The 16719-nt window shown below is 33.3% G+C and overlaps 2 protein-coding genes across 6 annotated transcripts; one reads left to right on the forward strand and one right to left on the reverse strand.

Annotated features, from left to right (window-relative positions):
• Positions 1 to 5781: 5781 nt before the first annotated feature.
• On the forward strand, positions 5782 to 12337 carry LOC129904258 (uncharacterized). Of its 5 annotated transcripts, none has more exons than XR_008770407.1 (9): positions 5782 to 6022; positions 6110 to 6217; positions 6310 to 6440; positions 7829 to 7929; positions 8385 to 8444; positions 8648 to 8841; positions 9391 to 9428; positions 9539 to 11873; positions 11972 to 12337. XR_008770407.1 is itself a non-coding variant. In XM_055979799.1 (6 exons), exons 1-6 carry the CDS (start codon positions 5818 to 5820, stop codon positions 8730 to 8732), a joined length of 690 nt encoding a protein of 229 aa, XP_055835774.1. In that variant the 5' UTR covers positions 5782 to 5817; the 3' UTR covers positions 8733 to 8989. The 5 variants fall into 5 exon arrangements, 1 of the variants encoding a protein (XP_055835774.1); XR_008770406.1 differs by having other exon boundaries at positions 9542 to 11873; XR_008770405.1 differs by having other exon boundaries at positions 9391 to 11873.
• LOC129904257 (uncharacterized) lies at positions 11422 to 13353 on the reverse strand. The gene is made up of 2 exons (XM_055979798.1): positions 12968 to 13353; positions 11422 to 12195 (listed from the first exon to the last, which is right to left on the reverse strand). Exons 1-2 carry the CDS (start codon positions 13332 to 13334, stop codon positions 11576 to 11578), a joined length of 987 nt encoding a protein of 328 aa, XP_055835773.1. The 5' UTR covers positions 13335 to 13353; the 3' UTR covers positions 11422 to 11575.
• Positions 13354 to 16719: the final 3366 nt, after the last annotated feature.

A 16719-nucleotide genomic window follows, 5' to 3' on the forward strand; every position in this document is an offset into this window, starting at 1 on the left:
TTGAGTTTTGAAAGAGAAAAATCATTGAGTTTAAATGAATTTGATTCTTTGGGTTAAATGATGTTTTGAGTAAGATGTTTTGAAGTATAATGATTCGATGAAGAGATAATGATGATGATGCATTGAGGTGAGTTTGCTGTTTTTAATTAAAGTCCAGTGAGATTAGATGATGATGTTAATATGAGCACATATTTTGGGAGTAGTATTGAACACCGAGTTGGGTAAGAGTTTAATTGACTCAAACCCCAGAACTACGTAGCCAATGTAGGATGGAGGCTATGCCTCTTAAGTCCTAAAAGGAAGACTTTGATGATTAGATCCAAGATGGTGATGTCCTTTACCCTGGCAAGGTATTGGATGGATGTGGCAACGACATCGCTTCGTTGTATCACTACTACCTCATAAGTGATGGTTGTCAGTAGGGCTGAACACGAAAAATCAAAAAATCGAACCAAATCGATAACCAAACCAAACCGGAAAAAAAAACCCGACATTTATTTGGTTTGATTTGATTTGGTTTTTAAATTTAAAAACCGACTATATTTGGTTTGATTTTGGTTTCAAGTCTGAAAAAAATGAACCAAACCGACTTTATATATACATATTTTAAAAATTAAATTTGTATATATATGTGTGTGTATTTTAATTTTTTTATGAAAAAATATAATTTATATTGATTTTTTATATTTTTGATCTTGGGCCATTCTTTTGAATTATACTAAATAAAGTAAAAATAAATAAAATATAGACTTCATACACAAAAAAGCTACTCACAATTACAAATAGTAAAACTTTAGGTGAGTCATTCTCTATTATTAAACATGTATGCGTCAATCTTGGCTAGTAGCTACTGGGTACAATGAAATTTATAATAAGAAAATACTTTTGAAATTTATTTTCTGTTTATTCAAATAGTGACTACAAGGTATTTTAAAAACCGACAAAAACCAAAAAAACAGATAAAAACCGACAAAAACCGAATAGTAAAAACCGATATTGTTTGGTTTGGTTTGGTTTGACAATTTGAAAAACCGACTCAATTGATTTGGTTATTTTTTAAATAAAAACCGATCCAAACCGAACCGTGAGCACCCCTAGTTGTCAGTTAGAAAAACGCTCAACTGAGTAAGTATTGCTTATTATTATTATTATTTTTAAACTTGCATTACATATTGATGTTGAGATGATGTTGAGTTCTGAGTCGAGTCTTCTTGAGAGGAGTTTCTTGATATCTGTCCTTACTTTTCAGCCATTTTACATACTAGTACATTTCATGTATTGATGTCATTCGACCTGCATCGTTTTATGATGCAAATACAGGTGTTAGAGATCCTCAACAGGTGCACGTTGGAGATCATTACTTTCCAGCTATTTTGTGAGTCTTTCTTGTGTTCGGAGAAATTTTTTATCCTTTTATTGTTGTTGGGTACTATGTTTCTTTTGAGGTAGTCATGGATATGTCATTGGCACCGTCTGATAGTGTTAGAGGCTTCATAGACAGAGTTTGATGATGTAATTGGAATAGTTCTCCTTTGAAACTACTTCTTCTAAAAATTATTTCTTTCATTTGATGTTGATGATGGCGAGCCACATAAGTATTCTTATTTTCACATAAGTCTTCCGCTGATGAAACCAAGTGGTTCTCTCGGAGGCCAGAGATAGTTTCTGAGTGTCGGCCACGCCTAGGGTATCCTCTCAGGACATGACACCCACTCCTTTCTAAAAATGTTATAATTTTTATTTTTTAAAAAAATAAAATTATATGTACCTCATCTAACCCTCTGCTCTTTTTTTAATATTTTTTTTCTATATTTTTCTTATTTTTTGTTAGATATGTACATATATTTTTAGGAAAATATTTTTTTCTACATGCGTACCGAATATAACAGACATAAAATATTATTTTAAGAAAGGTCTTGTGGGAAGTGGAAAATACTTTTTCTAAAATCATATGTATATATCTAACACAAAACAAAGAAAAAAAATTTGAAAGCGGAGGGTTAGGTGGGTCGGGGTAGAATTTTTTTCTTAAAAATATAAAAATATTTAAATTATTATTTGAGGGGGGGGGGAGAATTTTTTAGGGGGGGAGAATTTTTTAGAAACTTTTATAAAAGAAATTTAATAAATAAAAATAAAACTAAAAAATTGGGGTTGGGGTTGGGAAGGGGGGATATGGTGAGAGAAAGTGGTGGAGTGAGGTAAGAAAAATATTTTATATTTTATTTTTGGGCAAAAAATAGTAAGACTTTAATCTTTAATTTTAACTAATTCTAATAATTTATTTAATTTTTGTTAAGGTGAAATATTTTGTCTATGTGGAGTGTGATGTGATAATTTTTTTTAAATGAACGAGTGAGTGTAGTACACACAACACGATGAGAATGGAATAAAAGAGAGAGATGTGTTTCTTAAACTAATAAGTGATAATTTAGGTATGAAACTCACACTCCCAATAGTTTAGGTATGAAACTCAAAAATTGGGGATAGTTCAGGTGTGTTTTTGACACTTGTTTCTTATATTTTCAATACACACCTTCACGTGCGGGCATGATTATTTTTCATGGGGTCAAGTAAGTGCAAATTCATTTTGATGATGGATGTAAATGCAATTTGAACTTAAGACATTTATATGCTTTTATATTATATTGAAATGTATGATCATCTAAAATCTTAAGATATTAGAGAAAGTATACTATTATTTATATCTTAAACACACAAAAACTTTAATTTTTTTTCCAAGTGAAATTCATATGAAAGACACAATTTCAACCAAATATTATTTAAATGGTAATGTTTGAACATTTTCTGGTAATAATATTCTACTTCTATGATTTTATAAATACAATATCAGTTGAAGAACCATAGGGATGTAGCTCAAATGGTAGAGGGCTCGCTTTGCATGGCACGGGGTTCGGTCCCCCGCATCTCCATTTGTTATCTCTTTTCTTTTTGGTGAGGGGGGGGGGGAGTTGGCTGGCTTGGTCCGCTATCATTACGGTAGTTATTTAGGGATCATTTGATAGCTGGTTAGAGTTATACATGTATTAATAATGTATGAATTAATTATGAGGGAAGTTATATATTATTTTATGCGTGTATTCGTTATGCAGAAATTAATTATTCATATATTAGTTATTCCACATTTTATTCTACATAAAATAATACATAGGTTTTTTCATAATTTATAGTAAATTTTACCTAAATTCATAGTGATTCTTCCCAATTACACTTTATTCTTACTTTTTAAAAAATCACCCGAAATTCCTTCTCTTTGATGGAATTCGGATATATCATGTACCTCAGTGATGTATCCGACGTCCTGATACATCACGTAAATGATGTATTCGATCAATAAGTGATATATCTGACGTCCTGATACATTACGTAAAGTGATGTATCCGACCGATACATTGCGTATAGTGATGTATCAGAGAATAGAAAAGAGTAGGATTTTTTGTAATTTTTTCAAATGATAGGAAATTTTAGAGAATATGGTAAAATAAGTTGTGTATTTAGATAATTTTTCTTAATTTATACATGTATTAATTATGCTTATTTTTAAATTGTAAACCAAATATTATATTAAGTTTATATATGAATAACTTATTTTCTATCTATTTATTAAAAATCGTATAAGTTATGTTGAAATTAATATATGAATAATGTATTTCTTATTCAGCTTACTTTAATAATTATTAGGAAGAGACCCATTATGGAATCATTACAAAAAGAAGATGTCTGATCAGAAAAAAATGAAGTTGCTAATTTAAAATGTGATTCATAATTTAAATAAAAAATTATATATGTAATGATATGGCCTGACCCACAGTTATATTTTTTAAAAAAAAGTCATTTATGTAATGTTGGAATAACTTCTCAGTTGCTAAAAGAGAAAGGGTTGAAAACAAAAGAAAATGCATTTGCGATTTATTTATGAGTGCGCTTTTCTTTCCTTGTTTATTTTTGAATTTATTTATTACTCTATCCGTTTACTTTTATTTTTCAATTATTTCAAATATATATTATTATTTTTTATTCGTCACTTTTAATATATTAAAAAAAGATAATTATTATTTTTTTATTTTATTCTTAACATTAATTACTTATTTACTAAATTATTTGTCAACACTTAAACTATTCATCTGTTAGTATGGCGTATCTAGGAGGTTTCTTGGGTTCACACGAAATCATGCTCTCCACTTGAGATCATATATAGTAATATTTATTTTTTTTAAAAAAAATATGCTTAAATATATATGTGTGAACCCATGTTCAAATATCATGTAATGCAATGCGATGATCATTAGGTACACCTATTTAAGTGAAGTTTGAAATTTAAATCTTATATTTTTTTTCTTCTAAAATGAGATAACACCTCTAACTGATTACTGATAGCATTTTTGATGTTTTAATTAATAACTTTTTTTGCTTTAATTTTTCAAAAATTTCAAGTTCACATTGAAAATTTCTAATTTTTTTAGCATTATAAATTTTATATATAATTAAATCAAATATGTATATAAAAACTAGAGGTAGTGGATAATACATCATACAATTAATTTAATACCTTCAAATTCAATAATAAGAACTTAAAAATTAAATTAATCAAATTTATTTTTAATTCACTTTTTCTTAAAATGCATCTATTCTGTCGAAATCCTAAATAAACCTTTGATGGTACATAGCTGAATTAATGTATTTGCAGCAACTTAATGGTTCCTAATTAACTTGAAGGAATTGTGCATGTAATAAAAGGACAGCCCGGTGTACTAAAGCTCCCGCTATGCACGGGGTCCGGGGAAGGGCCTGACCACAAGGGTCTATTGTACGTAGCCTTGCCTTGCATTTCTGCCAGAGGCTGTTTCCAAGGCTTGAACCTGTGACCTCCTGATCACATGGCAACAACTTTACCAGTTACTCCAAGGCTCCCCTTCGAATTGTGCATGTGATGTGTAGTGCATTTTTATATGTATGAACATCAGTTATACACTCTAGGAAGGGTTTCGAACTACCCGTTTTTGGAAGTTCCTCCGGTGTACGCAGTGGCGGACCCAGAAAAAAAAAGTGCTTATTCAAATTCGATCTCGTGAGCTGAGACAAACTAATGTAAAATATTGAACCCCATTTGCCACTGAGCTAGTCCTTTGACTTATGCTCAGGGGGTTCAATGTTAAATATATACACATAAATTAAAAAAATTATCTTATATATACAGTATAATTTTTTAACGAAGGGGGGTCGGATGACCCCCCTGAACTTTCCTTGGGTCCGCCCCTGGGTGTACGTAATAAATGCAGTTGAATGAGACACTCTAAAAATTACTTTTATTCAAAATATATCGAATTGTAATATGACATAATATATAAATGTGTCTTTTAATTTGGTCTCAACTAATATTGATGCTTTCTAATTTTAGGTGTGCGCAAGTAGATAATTATATATATATATACAACAGAACAAATAGACTCATTCATCCTACATGATAATTTTGTGTCCTATGTGTGTTATGTCATGTAGAATGTGTATGTCTACTTGCTTAATTTTATACAAATTTAAGTGCATATTCAAAGTTGAAAAATATAAATATTTGCTGAAACCAAGTTAAAGAGCATATTTATATATTTAAGTCTTATAATATTAATAATACTAGCCAAATATTGACTCATAATGGGGGGCACCCCCAAACTTTCCCTCCTTAGCTCATTCACGAGTTCGATCCCCGCCATCTCCATCTTTATTTAGCTAATTTTCCTATCTTATAAACTTGTATGATATTTTACCAAAAGGAACCATAACCGTTGCCTTTCAACCACCATGACTCCGCCGAGTATCTCCCTTATCCCTTCCTCCTCCATCACCACCACAATCCCTCCGACGCCCCTGAAACCGCCGCCGTTGGTAGGAGGCCAACCACCGCCGCCGCTCGAAACAAAGCTTTTCAGCCGTAGAAACGCCGTCGTTTGGCTCTCACTTATTGCCCCTCTCACTTATCCTGCCTCCGCTCTCTCCTTCGGCATATGTACTTGCTTATCTCGATTTTCTCTTCATTTTTTGAAATGAAGCATAATTTCTAAATGAATTGTTTGGTTTGCGAAAATGTTCTCAGCAGGACCAAAAGAATGGCTAAGAGGTCAGAAGAAGAAGACTGCCAAATACCTTTTGGCTCCAATCGATGCTTCTAGAAACATCCTCCGCTATGCTTATCTCTTACTTAGTACTAAAATACTGTGTATTTGGAAAAATGCCTCTTTTTTATTTTATATTCCTGCAGTTGATGAACTGAATTAATTGCTTTGTATTTGACAGCTAGAAATGAATCGGAATTTGGTGAAAAGGAACTTGAAGAAGTTCAGAGCTTATTGAGATCTGCTGCAAGGGATTGTGTGCCTCAAGAGAGGAGTTCCTTCGTTCAGTTTCAATCAAACACGGGAGTTGAGGTTTGACCTTTGTTTTGACTTTTGATTGAATAAAAGTTTTTTTTTTTACCTAACTTTACGCGTGACAAAAAAAATTCAACAAAATAGCCACATAGTTGTATATATAATGTATCGATATTGTATAAATAGTTATGTAATCATGTATATATGATTTATAACTATGTATAAGAGATGTAAAGACATCCATATACACTGTTATACGACATTTATACTTGCATTGTTCATCTTATTTACGAGCTCCCGACTGGTTCAAATCTCCTCTAAATAGTCCCAAATTTTTGATATGATCTCCTCTTGATATTTCGATTCTTTTGATATATTATTCATGCAAAACGATTCACGTTTGCAACAAGTTGAATTTTAAGATTTGAGTTTCGAAGCTCTTCAAAGGTGGATTGTTCCATTGATCAAAAACAGAACCTTAACTTTGAATATTCCTCCCAACTAAGCATATTCCCACTAAGATATTATATTCCGTATTCACTAGCCTTATGGCATTTCAAGATTCTGACAAGTGCCAACTAGAACAATGTATAAATGTGAATATAATTAATTAAATTCTATTAGATCGCTGTCAAACATGAATGTTATAATAATTGGTTTATTACTCACTCTGTTTCATGTGCAATGAGACCAGTTGCGGATGGTTCCAGATAGAATGGATAGGTCGAATTGGATAAGAGAAAAGCAGTGCACAAAATGCACTTCGTTGTTAATAACAGTTGCAATGGCCATTTTGTGTAAGAAGTGATAATTGGGTTATTTTGTGTAAAGAATTTTGACCCAATGGATATTTTGTCTAATTTTCCCTAAAAATTACCAGGTTCTTGTTATTTTGCTGGACTTCTTAATCACTTTTAACCAGAGAGTACTTACTTAAGTTAAATTGCTAATGCACTTATTTCTAAGCCAAGTGAACTAGTGGTTTGACTTAGCGTATTGAAAGTTTTGCCAAGCATAGCCAGTACTGAATTAATTGAAAAGGACACGGTACGTTGATGGATGATGTGAAAATAATCCAACGACGACAAATGATCTAATTATGGAACTGAATTGAGTTGCACGTATACAGATGATTCATATGCCCGATCTCAACTAGTTTGGGATTTTGTTGTGGTTGATTGATTGTGTGCACAAGTGGTGTGGACATGTTAATAGTTTCAATTACATGAAAAAGAAATGTAATAAGTCTCTATTCTAGATTGTGTTCTATGGTAATGCAATTTTTTAGAGTGACATGTTAGATAGGGGACGAGAAGATGTGGAAACAAAGTAAATAATTATGCAAAAAAGAGTGATTATTGATTCACTCTTTTTTGGTTCATATATCTTTTAGGACTATCAGTATATGTTGTTTGTGGCTCATGTGAAAAATTCCTAATTCTCAGGTCTGCACTTTCCAGTTGGTTGTGAAAAATGCTTCTTCTTTGCTTGCTGACAAGGACCCAGTAAAGTTAGCTGCTGAAGCCAAACTTATTGATCTCATAAGGTAGCCTGTAAAACTTATTGTGACCGATTTATCTTGTATGTCAAGCTATCAACACTTCAAGAAATAGGTTAATCTCTGTACATTTAAGGTGGAAGTTGTCTTAGCTGTTTATTAGCGGATGTTCTAGAATATGTTCTTGTTATAGTAGCTTGGTTTTTGTCCACATACGGAAGCAGCTTATCTTACTTTGAATACCTGCTGGCGGATAAAAATCTGAGTTGGGAAATTTCATATTATGTGTTACCATGGAGCTATCCTTATTAGTTACTGATTTAGTTTCTAAAAGGATATGGAGAGTGCGTACCTTTATTGCCTGTTTGCCATATTTAACGTTCTCTGGAGATGTTAAAAGTCAGTCTTGAGTTATCACAATGACACATTTGTGCATGTGTGTGTTGGAGAGATTCGACAAAAAGAATTTGACACAATATTTTCTGTATTTCATGTGAGTGCAGGTCTTTTGCTTCTCTCAGTGACATGTCAAACGAATTTGATGTACAAGTTGCTTCTAATAGGTATAATTGGTGATTTGCAACAATTTCTATTTGTACTCCTCAAAACTTGTTTTGATTTATTTTAAGCAAAATTTTCCATTTTATAAGACTGATAAACATGATAACAAGCTAGATATTTCACGTTTGATTTGTTCCCCACCTTTTTTTTTTGGGTGGGATCGTCCCGTCTTATGGCATGGAAATGCTATTTTTTCTTCAAACAGACAAAAGGTTGCAAATGCTCTCATGGATACAGTAACTTGTCTGGACAACTTTGAGCAAGGCGTCAAGGAATGCCTTGAAGTTTGATAATCCTTATTCAAGGCAAAGAAGGAACGGATGGTTCATCGGCATTTGCCAATTTGGCAGATGCTTTTATCCTTTACTTTTGGGGCGGCAAAAAGAAAAACTGCAATAGGTTGTATCATCCACTTAAGTTTTAATATTATTCTTTCATTGTTTTGATTTTCTCCTGTTAACTTCTCTTTACTTCAGTCGCTGTTAGTTATTGTTAGCAGACCTATCTTCACTTTCATTGAAATTACTAACAAAGGGTTTCTGATGCATAGAGACTCTTTTTCTTTTGTTTTCTATGTGACGAATTGATTAAAAAAATGTGATAAATTGATGGTATTACAAGTTTGTTGCTCTTTGCTCCACAAGTTACATAACATGTATCAACTCTACCGTTAGCCTTCCGACTTCGATGACGTTCTGCCCATTTGACTTGATATAGTGGACTCTGAGTTCATATTAGTTCTTGACTCATTATACAGTTACGTAGTCTATTTGATAATGGTTTTGTGGTAGTCACGTTTTATATAATGGCAACAAAAGACTAAATAACAGAGCTTGGAAGGTTGTTCTGTTGGAGCTTATGTGTATTGTACAGTAGGAAAGAAATTTTAAGTATTTAATCGGATTAATAACTTTTTCTCACAAATTCTTCAAACTTTTCTCTGTACAGTCTTGGAACACATAGATGCTCACTGTAGAAAGTCATAGGTATGCCCAAAACTTCCTGTCATTGCATACCTTTACTTTATTTCATTAAAAAGCAATAGCCTCCCAAGTTGGCCCCAACACCACCTTTATAATTTTTTTTTATTAAATAGCAGTGAACTTAGGTAGTAGGGTTTGATACAATGAAGTGGGTGAGAACCATGAGATCTCAGGTTCAAATCCCAGCAGAGACAAAAACACTAGGTGGGATGGAGTTACATGATACATATTGCTGGTGGGAGGTGGCACGTATCCTGTGGAATTAGTCGAGGTATGTGTAAGCTGGCCCACATGGTTATCAAAAAAAATGTTATTGGTGTTACCATTACATTAGAGAATTAAATTTCTTACTAAACTTGCTCAAAACTGCACTACTGTGATATGATAGTCATATGAGCTGCATTGATCTCATGGTGAGTAGATTTTCAACGTGAGATAGCGAAGTTGATTTTTATGGAGTTAAGGAATTGATTTTTTCTTGCTCTCTCTCTCTCTCTCTCTTGCTAAAGGAGAGGAAGGTGCAATCAGAACTTAGGAATGGTATGCCTGTCAATTTGTAAGTACTGAGAGATTGGATTATGCTTATACCTTGAGCTCAATTCTCTTTTTTCTGTTTGGTGCTCTCTTTTTTCTGTTTTGGTGCTCTGAAATTACATTCCAATAGAGTCTGCTCGGCGGTTCAGAAGTAAAATCTGTAGAAATTAGCTATTTGCATGTGGATTTTACGCCAAGAAATGCAGAATTCTTGTCATACTTGACAATATCCACACTTTAGCCTTTAGAGATTTACTCTTCACCAATAAGTGATAATCTATACTTTGAATCTCTTAACAGATCCACTTTTCACATGGGTTTTCAAAATTCCCAATTGAATCTGACTTGTATGAGATACTCTTCTAATGCTTATTTGCTTTATCAGGGATGACTAAATGCTTTTCAAGTGTATTTTCAATAATATGTAACTTGCCAACGCTAACAGGATGATACAGAACTTCTAGCAATAGTTCAAAGAATTGGAATCACTAGTTGGTAACTGGCTCCAGTTTTAAGCGTTTTCAGTTCTAACTATACTGCAGTAATCTTGGATTCAAGGATGACAGTAGCTGCTAAGTTCCATACTATGCAAAGAACATGCTTTTCATGCAGACAATAGTTCACTCTTACAGAACTTCTCTGTTTCTTCTTAGTCGCCATTTGGTCATACCACCTGTATTGCTCAGATCTTCCAAAAGTGCCGTTGCTCCTGACACCATTTTGGAGGATCTGACACGGTCTCAGTAGCATTTTTGGGCGATTCGAGCAACATAGCATACCACACAAAGGATGTTTTCATTTTGTGTTTTATACATAATTCAGGCCTTAGAAGCATGTGAAGGAACAAGGTCTGGGATGATTCTTGTATGAGTCCTTTAATCAAGCCCTTCTATAATAAGTGCTTTCAGGTAGCAGGTTTTGATTATCTACTACGATTATGTTTCTAATATTAAATATCTCTGCACCTATCAGAGTCTAGTACTTACGGGCTCAAGTCAATCTCTGCGTGAAAGCAATCATAGGGGATTTGGGTTTGAGATAAGTCATCCTTATCATTTGTAGGTCAAAAAAGGAGCAAGTGAACTTGCCTTTGTTTGTAAATATGAAAAAGGGTAAGTAACCGCCAATTGTGTGAATCTCTTTAGGCGTTCATGCCTTCTCCTGGTCGGTCCGACTCTTTTTGTTTGTAAATATGAAAAAGGGTAAGTAACCGCCAAGTGAACTCTTTTTGTTGTATGAATCTCTTTATCCGAAGCCAGGCAATCAGCATTAATTCCTTTAAGAAGATTCCCTTTTCTGGAAATAGAAAAAACTTTCTTTGTGAATGGGAGAGAATAGAATAAGCTCTAACAGAAGGTAAAATAGTACTATCTTGTCGCTTTTTAACTCTTGCAAAAGTTGAAAGTTGGAGGAATATGATGGGGCTGAAACATGATGAACTTGTTTAAGAATTACCTAGATCTTGAAAAGATAAAAAGTATACTAGTCATAGCTTACATTGTTGTATAACTAATGTGGTACGATGACAGTAACAATCAATGAGGAGGTGCTTCTAAGCTCTAACAGCAAGTTAGAAGTTTATTGGTGAACCATTCTTATAATATTCACAAAATAGTCTAGTTTGGTGGTTCTCCAGAAGCCTGAAGCAAATACAACCTACAACATGGTGTTCCATCATCTGGGTGAGTTTGAAGTGACCTGGGCAAGTTGCGCAACTTGTTGAACAAATTTAATGGGTCATTCAATAACCCAAAATGTGCATCTGGGTCACCAATTTGAGAAAGTTTAACATCAGAAAATCCTAGTGATGGTAATAATTGATCAGGATAGTCGCTATAGAAATGGAAATTGGAGCTGGACATTGCGGTTGATTGCTTGTTCATGAAGTCCGCTAAGAGTACTGTATGAGCAGAGGTACAGTTATTTGCAATAATCTTTAGTACTTCCATGGCATTTGAGTGAGAGAGATAGTAGAGAATGCCCTCTAATACCCACACTGTATTCTTATTTAGCTTTAAGCCTGATTCTTGAAGCTTTTCAAGCCAGTCCTTTTCTCTCAAGTCAGCTGCTACTCTGTTCAATGATTTTGCCATCATCAGTTGGTGCTTTTGTTCATCTGTTGTTTCTGTTGCTGCCTCTACAATAGTGGTTTTCATCTGCAAGACCTCTGGAAAATCAACCTCAAACAAGTTGCTGTCTTTCAAGCAACTCAAGCGATATGCCCTTGTATCCATACCTGCAGAAAAAGAATAGACATCATTGGTTTGCTCTGTAACATTTTTTTCTAAATGGAATCAAATAGCTTCCGAGGGGCGAGCAATGAAAGTGCTAGGTGAAATATGTGGAGTCTCTTGTGGTGGTCAATCATCTCCATTCAGTGTTCAATCTCCATATTGAGGCCATAACTCAAAGGAATTAAATTACATTCCGTTTACCATATTTTGATGAATGTATCAAATTACCTACTCGTTACTTGTTTTTTTCTAGAATTCTTTTATCCAAACATAGTCATAGTTGCTCCTGAATGGAATGACTGTCTATTAACTGAAAGACATATGTCACTGGACAAGAGTAGCATGTTGCAGTTGATGGCTAGTATTTGGGGATTCAAAGCTGGAATATTGTTGCATCCTGGTAATGAGTAGCTTGGTGTATGGATCTAGGAGGATGAAAACTTTTGCAAATTACAACAACAACTAAGCCTCAGTCCTAAACAAGTTGGGGTCACAGAACTGGGTGAGTGGACATTTGATCAGTTCCGTGACTGACTAGACTACTAACAGTGGGCATATCCAAGATTTTGCACAAGTGATATCAGTATATCGTCACAATTTGATTTGTAAGTTAATTTGTATTTAGGGATGTAATTATTTTAAGCCTTTCTCCGCCTCTGACTACTATTTACCAAAGATAAACTAGTCACTTGACATTGAGTTGCAAGAAGTATACATCTGTTTTAATGTGACTATTATATACAGCACAAGAGATCATGTTGGAATATCACCTACCTGCTCCAAGAATGACAACTTGTGCTCCTCCACCATCAAAAGAAGTAAGAGCTGCTTCAATTCTCTTATCAAACCATAGTGTCCTAACTGCAATGATAACACCAGAAACCTCTTTAGCATTGTTGAGTATGTCTGTCTTAATCTTCTCATACAGTTTTTTCAGGTATGTCTCCCCTGCAAGTAACTCTGCTAGTGGATCATGGATCACATGTTTCCATAGCGCCCTTCCTGCTGCAGTTTGACATGCTGATTGTCTCAAAGAATCCCAATCATGTTCTACAGCTGAATGAACTTCTCTGATGGTTTCAGTGTACAAAGAATCAGGTAGTATAAAATCTGGCAAGCTACCATTTTCTTGATTAGACATTATTATGCTGATTTTTAGTGACTACTAATAGAAGAGAAGAACTAAAGGGATAAGCCATGCAATATATACAACAGAAATAAAGAGTACTGTTGTAGAGGAAAAATAATTATTATTAAGGATAAGGAAAGACAGCCACACACAACCAATGTCTCAGAAAAGTTGCTCAATCATATCCAGCTATTCTCTGTGTTAAGTAAAGGAAGGTAATGAAGCAGGCCACGACTACCATCAATTTTCATCCCTTTGCCCTACTACTCTTTGATTCCTTTTCCCTTCTTGACTGTATCTTCAAAAAGTTAGAATTTTTTTAATTCAAAAGTAGCATAAAAAGAATCCCACATGTTGAGATGAGACAACTCAAAGATACTTTTAACGATATTTTTCATTTTGGGCCAAACTTGGACAATTTTCCCAAAATGCCTTGAACCATTCGTTTGATATGCGGACTAAATTATCACAAGATTATAGTCCTTGGACATATTTATCCCATCTTGGAGGTGGGATAAAATAGTATCGAGTTTGATGAGATAAGGTGGGATATCCAAGATTAAATTTATACTGTGTTTGGTTGACGATATAAATTGTATGTAGCTTATTTCACTTATCATCTTCAATGTAGTACTTTATACACACATCCAATCTCCCCCCCCCCCCCTCTAACTAAGTATAACCTTGACCCATCACCAAGATTTATAGGTGTATCTATAAAGCCCACGAGCCTTTTCTAATACGTTCGCCTCCAAACTACTGGTATGGATAGTAAACCAACTTGCAAATGGGTAAAGGTGTAAGTCACCCCATTTCACGCCATCATCTCTATGCTCGTCTCATGTATATTTTTAACATAGTGTGATATTGTCAGGTCTAAGCCAAGCTTGTAGGATTTTTCTCGAAAGACCTCATAATATTGTGAGTAAGCTTACATCATATATGTAGCTTCTATCTTATCAATTTTTAATGTGATATTTTGTTCCTACACCTAACACCATTATCAAGAGGAGGTAGATCTCAACAACTGGCGCAGGCACATCCACTACCTTAATTATGGCTCAATTATATATCTATCTATATACATATATTATATGTGTGTGTATATTAAACACATATTTATATTATTAACCATAGACCTAAAAAGGTCAGCACAGTAGTATTTCGTATCCACTAGATGTTGTCCACCATATGTGGTCGATTAAGAGAGAAGCTGTGGTCCAATCTTTTTTTCTAACTTATGAGCAAGTACTTATTTGTTGCATTTGGTTGCCAGATGGAAAAATTGTGTTTTTTATGTGTCATTGTTAGGTTATCTATTTCTGTACATGGTGAGATAGTTCCATTGTTGGGTGTTAGATGTTTGACTTGGGATAAGGTTCTTGGAACCTTATGAATACACTTGGTCTTTTTCTCAATATCATGTGCACCTTATGATAAGTTAACGTTTGCATTGGCATGATATGCACTCCTACCACCATGACCTCATAATTATAACTACACTCGCTTGTAAACACACACACAAAAAGGAAAAAAAAATATGGAGGAAAAACTACGATAGCTCGATATACATATATAGTCACATTTTAACCTACCTGGCACATCTCAATTTGTTTCACGGGATACTTTGATACTATCTCCCGCCTCTATTAGTTTCACGAAATACTTTGTACATATACTTTTAGCATTGACAAGACATACAATATACGATTTAAAAAATGTGTACGTATACAACAACACATGTATACAAATCATTTGCCCATAATTATTTTTAGTCTTTGGGGGTCCTTTTAAAGCATGTTCTAAAATGAATGTTCATTTTATCTATTTTGATTGTGACCACCATCACTCCGCTACGAGGAAGAAGGATCCATTTGTTATTTATTGGGTAGTTTATGTTTGGGATAATTTTCTTTGCTAAAGATACATATTACTTGATTTATATTCGTATTAACTCGTGATATATACTTTAATTCGGACATCTATTTTAAGTATATCTAATTTTGCATAGCAGGATTATAAAAATTTCGAGAAGTGACTGAGCGGATGAAGTTGGTAATGTATAATATTGCAACAGAGCTAACTGCTGAGTGGGGTTTTTTTTGGTCCTTTTTTCATATTACTAGGCAATGGAGAACTTAAAAAGAACTCATTATCTTTGTGTCTTTCCCTTTGGGAGGCCATTAATCATTATTGTATTACTTTTTACTCACATGGACAGTAATATTGAATCTTAATGATGCCAAAATGACATAAACATACACAATTGGTAATATTTCAACATAATCGGTAACAAGAATAACCACAAGTATTTCATAGCATAACCAACTAATTTAAAAAGACAATGTTAACTATTGTAAAGGTAACAATCACTATAATATTGATGATTGAGACTTATATTTGTAATTAAAAGTAATACGAAATATTATGCAAATAAAAATGAATATTCTTATTGGCCTATTCAGTCAAGCGAAATCTTAATTTTATTTGTAAATACTCTTAAAATAATTTTGAAAATTTAAGTAACAATTAACTCTATTGAAAAGGCTTTCAAGACTATAATCAACAAGAACTTACATAATATTTAAATATTTGTGTTATCATGTAACGTACAATAATTTATATATGCCTATTAATGTCTTACAAAATATTATAAAAATTTAAAAGATTACTATACAATTATCATGTATTTTCAGAATTTATGAGAATAAAATATATAAAATATTATTAAAATATCATAAGGTATCCTTTTTAAATTTTAGCTTTACGTGACACATTCGATTGAGCCGCCCTTGCTCTGAACTAATACCCCATAAATGTTCTCAATAATGACTGTTAACAGAATAAAATTATAATTGAAATTTTGTAGAGTCCTATAAAATTTCGATGTCTAAATGGTCATATAGTATTTCTTACCGAATTTTATGAAAATTGACAACAGAGATGAATAATGTGAAATCTAGAGAGATGTATAATGCCCATCTTAAATCATAGATGCAATTCGAAATCGAAAAAGACAAACAGAAATAAATAATGTGAAATTGAATTGAATAAATTTTTCATATTTATATCTATATTTTGTTCAATTGTCAAAGTTTACTCGGTTATTTGAAGGAATTTTATCAAGTTAAATTAGATTAATTATTTAGGTAAGTAAAAGGAAGGGTATTATAGTAATTTAACATTCAAGCTAGGAAGTTCATGCTTTTAAGATAATACTAGTGTTCATGAGCATGCTTTGCACTTTACTCCCTATCAATTATCATACAAAAAAGAACTCTGATTACTAATTCGAAATCCCATTCCGACACTCGACTCGGAATTCGACCCCAACACCCGACACTTGAATGGGGACTCTACTTCCAAATCAAGACTTAACCCTGACTCTCGACCCATT

The sequence above is a fragment of the Solanum dulcamara genome, chromosome 9 (assembly GCF_947179165.1).
Source record: "Solanum dulcamara chromosome 9, daSolDulc1.2, whole genome shotgun sequence".
In the NCBI taxonomy this organism is placed as follows: domain Eukaryota; kingdom Viridiplantae; phylum Streptophyta; class Magnoliopsida; order Solanales; family Solanaceae; genus Solanum; species Solanum dulcamara.

Coding starts and splice junctions, on each gene's coding strand:
- LOC129904258 (XM_055979799.1), top strand. CDS start 5,818: ATGACTCCGCCGAGTATCTCCCTTATCCCTTCCTCCTCCATCACCACC. Junction 6,218..6,309: donor CTATGCTTATCTCTTACTTA/GTACTAAAATAC, acceptor TGTATTTGACAG/CTAGAAATGAATCGGAATTT. Junction 7,930..8,384: donor AAACTTATTGATCTCATAAG/GTAGCCTGTAAA, acceptor ATGTGAGTGCAG/GTCTTTTGCTTCTCTCAGTG.
- LOC129904257 (XM_055979798.1), bottom strand. CDS start 13,334: ATGTCTAATCAAGAAAATGGTAGCTTGCCAGATTTTATACTACCTGAT. Junction 12,196..12,967: donor AGTTGTCATTCTTGGAGCAG/GTAGGTGATATT, acceptor CTTTTTCTGCAG/GTATGGATACAAGGGCATAT.